The sequence below is a fragment of the Rhagoletis zephyria genome, unplaced genomic scaffold (genome assembly GCF_001687245.7).
Source record: "Rhagoletis zephyria isolate East Lansing unplaced genomic scaffold, Rhagoletis_zephyria_1.1 Rzeph_scaffold_00027, whole genome shotgun sequence".
Lineage (NCBI taxonomy): Eukaryota > Metazoa > Arthropoda > Insecta > Diptera > Tephritidae > Rhagoletis > Rhagoletis zephyria.
The window spans coordinates 843606-854601 of NW_016157111.1; the positions used below are offsets into that span (position 1 = coordinate 843606).

General features: G+C 35.7%; 2 protein-coding genes across 6 annotated transcripts in view; one reads left to right on the forward strand and one right to left on the reverse strand.

Moving 5' to 3' along the window:
* Positions 1-10713, reverse strand: part of SiaT (beta-galactoside-a-2,6-sialyltransferase) — a 107210-nt gene extending 96497 nt beyond the window's left edge. For 3 of the 5 annotated variants that reach the window (XM_017616784.1, XM_017616792.1, XM_017616762.1), the window contains exons 1-2: positions 10653-10713; positions 9661-10042 (exon numbers count right to left, since the gene is read on the reverse strand). In XM_017616784.1, the coding sequence (XP_017472273.1) occupies positions 9661-9976 (316 nt within the window). In that variant the 5' untranslated portion in view covers positions 9977-10042; positions 10653-10713. Of the gene's footprint in view, positions 1-9660; positions 10043-10622 lie in introns of all 5 variants that reach the window. The other 2 variants (XM_017616776.1, XM_017616769.1) reach the window with 2 other exon arrangements.
* On the forward strand, positions 5247-6839 carry LOC108363427 (uncharacterized). The gene is made up of 2 exons (XM_017616796.1): positions 5247-5910; positions 5989-6839. Exon 2 carries the CDS (start codon positions 5998-6000, stop codon positions 6784-6786), a length of 789 nt encoding a protein of 262 aa, XP_017472285.1. The 5' UTR covers positions 5247-5910; positions 5989-5997; the 3' UTR covers positions 6787-6839.
* Positions 10714-10996: the final 283 nt, after the last annotated feature.

Consider the following 10996-nt stretch of genomic DNA (forward strand, 5'->3'; position numbering starts at 1 on the left):
TAAAGTTAAGTTAAGAAACAAACATTTTCAAAACTATTTCCATTTATGCCCATTTTATTTGAACGTAATTTTTTAAATGGTGGCAACTCTTTTCGAAAAAGTTAAACCATATTGCACACCTACAGCCAGAGCCCTTTGATTTGGCACCTCACTTTTGAAAATCGAACGAACGGTGTGGATCTGCTGACATTGATTATTAAATTATTTGAATGCAATTTTTTATCAGGTGGCAACTCCTTTCGAAAAAATAAAATCAGTTGGCACATCTACAGGCCAAGCGCTTTAATTTGCACCCCATTTTTGAAAATCGAACGAACGGTCCAGATCTTTTATTCGGAACAAAAAATGGTATTTTCTTGAACGTAATTTTTTAAGAGGTGGCAACNTAATTTTTTATCAGGTGGCAATTCCTTTCGAAAAAATAAAGCTTTATTGCACATCTACACGCCAAGTGCTTTAATTTTGCACCCCACTTTTGAAAATCGAGCGAACGGTGCAGATCTTTTATGCAGAACAAAAAATGCCTTCGCGTATTATTTTGAACTTAATTTCTTAAAAGGTGGCAACTTTTTTCGAAAAACTAAAACCTTTTTGAACATCCACACTCTAAGCCCTTTAATTTGGTACCTCTATTTTGAAAATCAAACGGACGGTGCGGATCTGAGGGCATTGATTAGCAAACGACTTGAGTTCAATTATTTAACAGGTGGCAACTCTTTTCGACAAAATAAAACCTTATTGCACATCTACAGGCCAAGCGCTTTAATTTGACACCCCAATTTTGAAAATCGAGCGAACGGTGCAGATGTTTTAGACTGCACAAAAAATGCCTTCGCGTATTATATACATATGTATAATAGATTGGCGATTACACATATGTTAGTGTTTGGCCTAGCTTCTCATCCGGTTTGTGGCGTGCGCCTTGATGTTGTCACACAAAGCGGAGGGACCTACGCCGGCTGCGAACGGTGATTGTATTTTTATGAGAACCATAAATACACTCGGAGGCTTGCCATTGCCTTTTTTCTGTATTTTTTTCGATGTTGCTTTGACCAGAACATGAACCTGGGCGCAGCGGAGTGGAATCGCGCACTGCTTACCACTACACCACAGCGTCCGACTTGTGATTAAAAAAACTTTATTTAACTCAATACGTGCTACACAAGGAGTACCGATACGAGGAGGTATCGATACATTAGGTCCGATATTTTTATACCCGAGCGCACTTGTGCACAAGGGTATTATAACTTTGTTCACATAACGGTTGTTTGTAACAGGCAAAACGAATCGAGATAGATATAGACAAATGTATACATAAATGATCAGAATGAAAAGAGAAATCGATTAAGCGGTGACTGTCTGTCCGTCCGTCCGTCCGTCCGTCCGTCCGTCCGTCCGTCTGTGCACACGATAACTCGAGTAAAAATTGAGATATCTTAACGAAACTTGGTACGTGAACTTCTTTTGGGCGTAGGACGGATGGTATTGAAAATGGGCGAAATCGGACAATAACCACGCCTACCTCCCATATAACGGTAATTTTCAGAAATACGAAAACTGCGATATTTTAGTAACTACTGAAGATTATTAACTCAAAATTGATATTTACAATAATTTTTAGACGAAAAATAAGAATGTTATAAATTTTTGGAAAATGGGCGTAGCCACGCCCACTTATGGTTACATGTGTATATCTTGGCAACCGCTGCACCGATTTCTTCCAAACTTGGCACAGTTATTGGCCTTGGTACAGGATACCACATGGCCGAAAATTTTTGAAATCAGACAATAACCACGCCCACACCTCATATAACGTTAATTTGGAGAAATACGAAATCTTCGATAAATCAGTAAATATTAAAGCCAATTTATTTAAAATTGATGCTTGCAACAATTCCTTACCAGGAAATACGTCTATAATAAAATTTTGAAAAATGGGCGTGGCACCGCCCACTTATGATCACATATATGTATCTCGGTAACCGTTCTACCAATTTGTACCAAACTCGGTATTTTTATTGTACTTGCTACATAAAAGCAAAACGATGAAAATTATTGAAATCGGACTAAAATTATGGCTTTTCATATAACGGTAAATTTTAGAAATGCTTGAAACGTCAATATTTCGAAATTTGAGGACGCTAATTTACTCAAAATTGATACACCCCGGCTTACCATGTAGTGGTAGCTTTCGGAAAGGTGAAAATCATATATTTAATACTTGCGCCGGGTATTTAATGTTCGGCTCCGCCCGAACTTAGACTTTCTTACTTGTTCAGACATCGATTCTTTTTTCGATATTACTTCCAAGTAAAAGTATCGATATCTGCAAGGTATCGTTTCGTCCCTAGGTCCGCTACTGCATTACAGAGGAGCATTTTGTAAGTGCATACTCCAATATGGCACAAATGGACTAATGGTCCAACGATTTTTGTAGGGATCTGCGAGTCGTCACTAGAGTCAGTAGAAAATTAGTTCTATCTTTGAGCCCCTCATAAATCTCTTGCACACAAACGAAGTCGAAACAAGTAAAGAAGTACAAGTTCGGGCGAAACCGAACTTTATATACCCGCCGCAGTAAACTGCATGATAAGGAAAAGTATTTTTCCCGATGTCAAACAGTTTCATGCTATGCTATGATATATTGAAATAATTGGACCAAATTTGGTGGAAATCGGTAAGGCGGTTATCGATATATACTATGTAGTCATAAGTGGGTGTTGCCAACCCAATCTAACAAAAATCAATAATCTTGTGTCTTGTTAAAATATTGTTGTAAGTTGGCATCTTTAGTTATTGAAAGATCGGAGTTTTCGTATTTCTGAAATTTACCGTTATATGGTAAGTGGCAGTAATTTTAGTCCGATTTCAAAAATTTTCAACATATTGCTTTTTTGTGGCAAGGTTGTTAAATGTGCCGAGTTTGGTAGAAATTGATAAACCGGGTACCGAGATACACAGACATATGTAGGCGAAATTGGGCGGTGGCACGCCCATTTTTCAAAAATTTCCCTAAGTATCATTTTTTGTAAAGAGGTTGTTTACGATTCGGGTATTAATGAGACACAAACTTTTTGTTTAGTATACTTTTAGTATGTATAATGAGTTTATTTACAATAATATTCATAGTTCACAAACTATATTAAATATATTAACAAGGGTTGTTATTATGTATATGTGACGCGTTTGCTTTGGCGGCTGTAGGGTTGCCAGATTTTTATGCGCGAAATCAGTACGTTAGATTTTTTCATGCTAAAAAATCAGTATATTTTTATTCAAAGCAAAATTATGAATGTAAGTATCAGATAATACTTTAAAACGCCAGAGTAGTTGTTTTTAACAATGTTTTGGTATCTAAATAAAATATAGTTCCTAAGAAAAGTGTTATTCATTTTAACATGAGTGTATACATCATTATACACAGTATTTTATATTTACGACATTTTTGAATAGCAATAATGAGATCATTTCCATCTTCAGTGTTTAAATAGTCAAAGAAATCTATATTTTTCATTTTAAAATTACTTTTAATATGAAGTTCAATTTAAAAATTTTTATTTAGAAGCCGGTTTCTTTCTTTGCGCCAGGAAGAAAGCTTTGTGCTTAAGATCCTCTCAGTTGCTTCGTTTGAGTGTGGTATTGCAAAGAAAAAAACAAAATTACATATTTTTTCAAAGTGTGGAAAGGTACCTTGATGGGTTCTAACATCACAAAGTTGTTTTTGTGAAAATTGTGGATAGAGGGTATTGAATATAAGCCCTCGATATAAAGTTTGTTCCACAAGCTACTTTTAGAAAAACTCGAGCAAAGTTCAAAATGGTGAGCGTATATCAAATAAACTCTAAAACTTAATTGTGGAACGCGTTTGTGTAACTCAAAGTTACTTCGAGTAGCTTGTGGAACAAACCTATTATCGCAACTGGTCTGTAACGATTGATATTTTTTTATATTAATTTCTTGGGCATATCAATCATTATCTGAAACATGTTCTTACTTTTTACAGTACAGTTACAGCGTTATGTAAAAACCTTAAGAAAATCCTAAAGTTTTTTGTTTGAATTGAAAATTCAGTACAAATCAATACAAATTTGGAAAAATCAGGACATTAGCGTACTGATTGAAGAAATGAATAAAATCAGTACAAGAGTTGAAAAATCATTACTGTACTGATAAAATCAGTACGTCTGGCAACCGAAATAGGGTAGATTTTTTATGCGCGAAATCAGTACCTTAGCCTTTGTCATGCTATAAAAATCAGTACTTTTCAGTACACTTTTTTTCAATGCAAAATTATGAGTTTAAGTAACAGAAAATAATTTAGAACGCTAGAGTACTTGTTTTTAACAATATTTTGGTATATGTGACCTGGTCTACGAAAAGGGAGCTTACGTGCGAAAACTAGTTTTCTGTGAAAAAGCTGTTAAAAGTAAGCAACTCGTTTCGTCAGTTTCTCATTATCTCGTTAATTGTTCTCCGCGCCGGACGTCCAGTAAGTGTTGTTGTTGGTCCAGTAAGTGTTGTTGTTGGTCCAGTAAGTGTTGTTGTTGGTCGGAATATTATTATAGTTCATCGTGTAAGTTGCTAGTGTGGAACATTTAAAAAAGTAACACTGAAGAAGTGACGTTTACTGTTTCTGTTGATTATCGTCTTCGCATTTCGCATGAAATGAAACATGAGTGTTGATGAGGAGTTCAGTGCCGTATACGGACAATATTTCCATGAAAAGGATGATGAAAACGATGATGAAAACTATGAAGAGAGCGATGATGATGAAGACGAAGTATGTGTATCTCAGGCAGAAGATGATACCGAACAAACTTTTGTTAAGATGGACCTGTATGTTGTTGATGTAAAGGAGGAGGAGCTGGTAACAAAATTTCTGTCAAAAGATTGTTGTAATAATGAATGCCATACACTGATACCACGGGAAATGATCGAGAGTACGCGGAACAATTGTTTAGAGATGTCGAAAAATGAACTTGATTTAGTGATACTAAGTCACATCGAAGCTGGAATTATGAGTAACGAAAAGCTAGAAAGTGTATACGCAAAGCTTGCTGGGCGGAAGAAATATGGACAGAGACAGGATACAGAAGTTATGAGGCATAGAATTCAATTTACCTTCTACAGAGTACCTGTTTGTCGTTCGTTTTTCCTTTTTGTACATGCCTGTACGACGAAGCGTTACGAAAATTTAGTACGTCATTTTCACGCACAGGGTGTAACAGTGCGCCAACACGGACTGGCAAATAAACCGAGTACACATCCAAAGTCATTTAAACCGGCTGACATCGAAAAAGCTGTTAAATTCATCGAGTCTATAGCCGATTTAATGGCTCTTCCACTGCCCGGACGACTCCCAAAATTTAAGGATTTTCGGATAATGAAACTGCCATCCAGCGAGACGAAGTCCTCAATTTATCGAAAATACATTTCTTCACTCAGTGATGACGAATTGAAGATGAGTAATTGCAGTTTTCGACGGATATGGTCCAAATACATACCCCATGTTACAGTTATGAAACCAGCGGATGATCTCTGCGATGTCTGCCGTGGTAAGTAGCTCATTATTTTCTCATTTTATAGTTGTATCAAACGTTGAGATTAAATTCAGTATTTTTTCTTTTAATAGGAAACACAATATCGATTGCGCAAGCCAAAGGTGTTACTGACATTGAACGCGCACAGAAGCTTAATCAATTTCTTGATCACCTCCACCGAGCCCGAAATCAACGAGAATATTATCAAAGTTGGTGTAGAAATACTGACCCTACAGCAGTCGTTCTGTCATTTGATTTTGCCCAAACCGTTCACTACCCTGTCAGTCCACAACAACCTGGTACAGCATACTTCAAAGCAACCAAGAAGTGCGGAGTCTTCGGAATTACAGACGAAAAACAAAAAGTTCAGGTTAGAATTTCAAACTGAATCATAGGAACTCAAATTGCTCGCCTTTACAGGATCTTACTTATTTTTTTTTTTTTACAGTACAATTACATGATAGACGAAAAAGATGACGTTGGTAAAGGACCTAACTGTGTTGTGAGCATCCTGCATTATCACCTGCAAACCTACTATAAAGACATTGAAACACTCGTTCTTTTCTGTGACAATTGTGTTGGGCAGAATAAGAATAACACTGTACTATCATATCTGCAATGGTGTTTGGCTCGGGGTCTTAACAAAACTATTTTATTCAATTTTCTACTTACCGGGCACACTAAGTTCGCGCCTGATCGTTACTTCGGTATTTTCAAAAGTAAGTATGCCGTCAGTAACATCGACACGTATGCAGATTTACTGCAGTGTGTCGAGGCATCATCACCTGGGGGTTATAATAAAGCTGTATCGGCTGAAAAAGTCGTCTGGTATGAATGGGACAGCTATTTTAAACCACTGTACAAGTCACTTGTTGGAATAACGCAATTCCATCATTTCATAATCTCTACAGATTGTGTAAAAACAAAGAAATTCGCAGACAGTGAAGAAGTGCAGTCCTTTAAGCTTCTGTTAAAACCTATCGATCCTGAAATGCCGAAAGTTATACAACCAGCCGGTTTATCTTTGGAACGTCAGTGGTACATCTATCACAATCTTCGCAGCTTAGTTTCGGATATATCTAAAGTAGATATTGTGGCTCCATTGCCGAAAGATTTGCCATCGAAGAAACGGAAGGCAAAAACTAGTGAAGATGTTCTCAAACCAGACGAGGAACCAGGTCCATCTTCCTCAGGATCAACACGTAAAAAGATCTCAAGGAAAACGACAACAAAGAAAAATACATAAACTACTCAGCATTATTATTTTTGGCCCATAATACGTTTTTCTAGTGTATAATCATGTCTTTATAGCTTATAATTCAATGTATTTTGTTCATTACCAATAAATTATATTTTGTCGTATTTTTACTCTTCTTTCTCTACATTTTTAGTACACTTCTAAGCAAGTTAGGATTTTCTGCTTTTCACCACGTGAAAAAGCATCTCATCTTCCATCCGAATCAACCAAAAAGTGAAAATTGATTTTTTGACACCTAAGCCCCCTTTCCGTAGACCAGGTCACATATAAATAAAATGTAGTTCATAAAAATTACAAATATTATTGATTTTAACTTGAGTTTACGCATTTGGTATGTTCACAAGGCGCAGCAGTTGAGAGCAACCGTTGATCGGCTTAATACATTAGTTGTCAAATTCAACTCTCATAGGTACACACCAACATGTTGTCTCAAATGATCAGAAAAATATTACGATCATCTAACACGCATCTGCTCAGTTGATCAGATGTTCACAACAACGCGTTCAAAAGATGCAATTGCAACAGTTACTGAGCTGTTACGCCTTCTGAACGTGTCCATTAACATTTTGTACATATGAGCCAATAGCTCTGATCCAGTACTCCATGAACTTACAGGTTTTTACACAAACTTGCAGGAAGTTACAGGAAAAATGATCGCGTGCTCCAAATTCCACCAAAAACCCTGTAAATAAGAGCGATTTTTGGAGAGTTGTGTAGAGAATGAAGTTGCAAGATTTTACCCGAACTTTTTCTTCTGGTAAAATCATGTTAAGTGTCAAGCGATCACTGGTTTTTGCTGTTTGACATTTTTACAGGATTTTACACGAAAAGTATTAGATCAGAGCTAATAAATTCAAGTAGGAAAAGTATTGGATCAGAGCTTTTATATGTATGACATTTGTGTCGGTTTCTCTCTTTGCGCCAGGAAGTAAACTTTATACCTAAGATCCTCTCAGTTGCTTCATTTGAGTGTGGTATTAAAAAAAAAAATTAATATTTTTTCAAACAGTGAAAACGTACCACTATTTAAGGACTTCATCTTAAATTATTTTTTTCTCAACTACGCAAAAACTTTGAAAGACTAAAGGCTGATTTTCACTCTGGCAAATTCAGTGGCATTTGTCGTCAAATAAGTGAAAACACATTGTCAAATGGGATTAAAAAGCGGTTTATCGATTGATTTGGATCAGGACAGGTCTTTAGTCCTGTAGAGTACATGCGCTGCTAAATCGGCTATCTCTCTGTTTTTGGCCCATAATATCATCGGTAAAGGTACGGATAAAGGAGGTAAAGTTGTGTCAAAATATGTCACCAAATTTTGGCGTCAAAGAATGACATAGTGAAAACCAGTCTTAAGAATTCGCTAAAAAGGGTATCTAACTCGATGTCTTGTATGCAAAACCCATTTACAATGTCAGTGAATTGAGAAAAAAGAATTGTAAGTTGTAAGCAAAAGCCATTCAATTTTCCAAATTCGTTTTTATTAAACTGAAAGTTATTTTCGAGGTTGTTAACACTCGACAAAAAATTTTAGCCCTCTTTATACTTCATCATAACGACCTAGCAATATACCCATAAAACGACTGCTCTTTTTGTTGTATTAATTTACCGCGCATATCAAACATTATCCGAAACTTCATCTGAAACTTTTTACAGTGCACGTTAAGGAAGTTCCAACGTTATGTAAAACCTTAACAAAATCCCAAAGTATTCTGTTTCTGTAAAATAATATTACACAAACAAAATAAGTACATGACGAAAAATTTCCGAACACCTACATATGTAGGTACCGAGTATCAAGCTTGGAGGAAGAACCCTATTACAAATTTATATCCTCAGAATTGAAAATTCAGTACAAATCAGTACAAATTTTGAAAAATCAGGACATTAGCGTACTGATTTAAGAAATGAAAAAAAATCCGTACGAGAGTTAAAAAATCAGTACTGTACTGATAAAATCAGTACGTCTGGCAACCATAGTAGGTAACCATCAAGTCAAGGTGGAGGAATGGTAGTTGCAGAGATAGTAGTCGAGAGTTCCAGCTTTAATTTAAGCCAGGAAGGTTCTATCACCTTTTGTTTCTTTGCTAGCTTCCAAAACGTTGTAAAAACCGCGATTTCTTGACACCTTGACCTAGTTTTTCTTTTCAAAATCTGGAGCCGATGGATTCGCTTACGGATTCGTAATCAGTACGAAAATGTCTACCAAAACAGCTTTAAATTTACCGTACCAAAATATGTTTCTATTTTTTTTGGGCTGTGTTATCCATTAAAAATGAGGGCAAATTCAGATTTCCTTTTTGTCTACAGAAATTTTTCCTTATGTGGTCCATAATACCCTTCGCTCTCCTATTATTTATAGTTACAATGAATATCAACGTACATGTACAGTGATGGGCAGAGAACGAGCACACAATGGGCTAACTTTTCTCAATATTCATGGCAATCTGGATGTTAATGTTGACTCGGTATTAAAAGAATTTTTGTCTATACCTCAGTGAATTGTATGTAACTTTTCTTTGAGTTGTGCTGATTGATATCCACATTTAAATGCAATATGCTGAATACTTTAAATAAAACAATGATATTCTTGGTTGTTACGAACGACTTTACATAAAACAATCCCCAATATGCTAAATGTCATAGCGTTTTCTTTTCTCGAAATAATTTTGCATTTATTCTGCCCTGCGCCAGGGTTGTCAAGTTTTCATGTCCTTTTCTTAGTATCTTCACATACATTTTGTGCGCTCTTTCTTTAAAATGTTGCGCTCTGATTATGTTGCCATATAAGAAGGTGACATTTTTTTCGAGAAAAGAAAACGCCATCAGTTAAAAATTAAGTGTACAAAATTACACACTAACCTTTGACTCTTCCCTGATGTTCCGGCAATCGTTCAAACCTCCTCCATGACAGCGTTGGCTTTTTCAGATGTTGATTATTTGCGCCCATACACGTTCCACAGGTTTTGTGAGCTTTGTTGATTGTGCTTAGGTTTCTTTTCAAAGCTTTATGAGATATTTGTTTAGCTTCAACGGATGACCTTGCAAACGTTGTAGCGAAAGGCAAAATGGGAATACGCGCTAGTTGCTTGGTTTGAGCGAAAATTCGTAATTCAAACGGTATCAAATACGTTGCAATCACGATTACAATTGACATAATTACTTGATAAGGGACCATGGTGACTTAGGATAAATTTGATATCTCGTCACATACGAGTTTCGAATCCGGTATATGTAGATATACCTAAAATATATGTATGTATGTTTTGTATGTAAGTACATGCATATGGACATGAATGAAAATCTAAGGTAAGCTACTAGTAAAATTGCCACTTAACATTAACGCTAAGGGTCTATTTCAGATAAAAATTTAAATGGCACTTAAGTTTAATTTTGGATTGTTATTTAAATGCCATTTAACTTTCGTTGGATTTCCGATCACCCGTATTTAAATATGTAAAACAAGTGGCAACACTGCTTCTGGTTCCTTGAAATTGTTGTTGCATTTGTTTGTTTGCTTACATTTTGTGACGAAGAGATGATTGTTGTTTGACACAAGAGCTAATATTGACCATTTTTCAGTGCAGTTAAACATATGATCCGAAAACTAATTTAAGTTAATCGAAAATATCTTCTTAAATAGCTCATCTGACATTAGGCCTAAGACATAAACTGTCAAATGAACAGCTGATATTTGTAAACGAGGAAAGAGAAACATTCAGCTGCCACCGTGATTTAAAAATAGTCTAATTTTATAATCAGGGAATGGACTTTATGGATTTTCAGAGAAGAGATTAATATGTTTTGATAAAAAATTAGCTTACCTTGACTCCAATAATGGGCATTTGATTTACCTTTTTGATGATTTTTACCTTTTTTGCCGTCAATTAAGAGATTTCAGCCTATTTGAAAGTTAAAAAAAAATTTAATATTAAAAATTAAAGCCCATATACAAAATGGATATAAAAAATGGTGTAAGTAATATTTAAATACTTCGGAGAAGATTCGGAAGCGGCTTATAGAAGAGCAGGACCTACTGCCAAACTGGGTTGGAAAAATGAAAAGCCACTTTTGCGGCCTACGAAAGTTTGGAAACATCAAGGGCCTATAGAAATCATTGATATGAGCATAACGGTTTATTGTTTAGGAAACAACAACTACGTCAATTTTTAAGGATCAAGCTGAGCATTAATTAAAA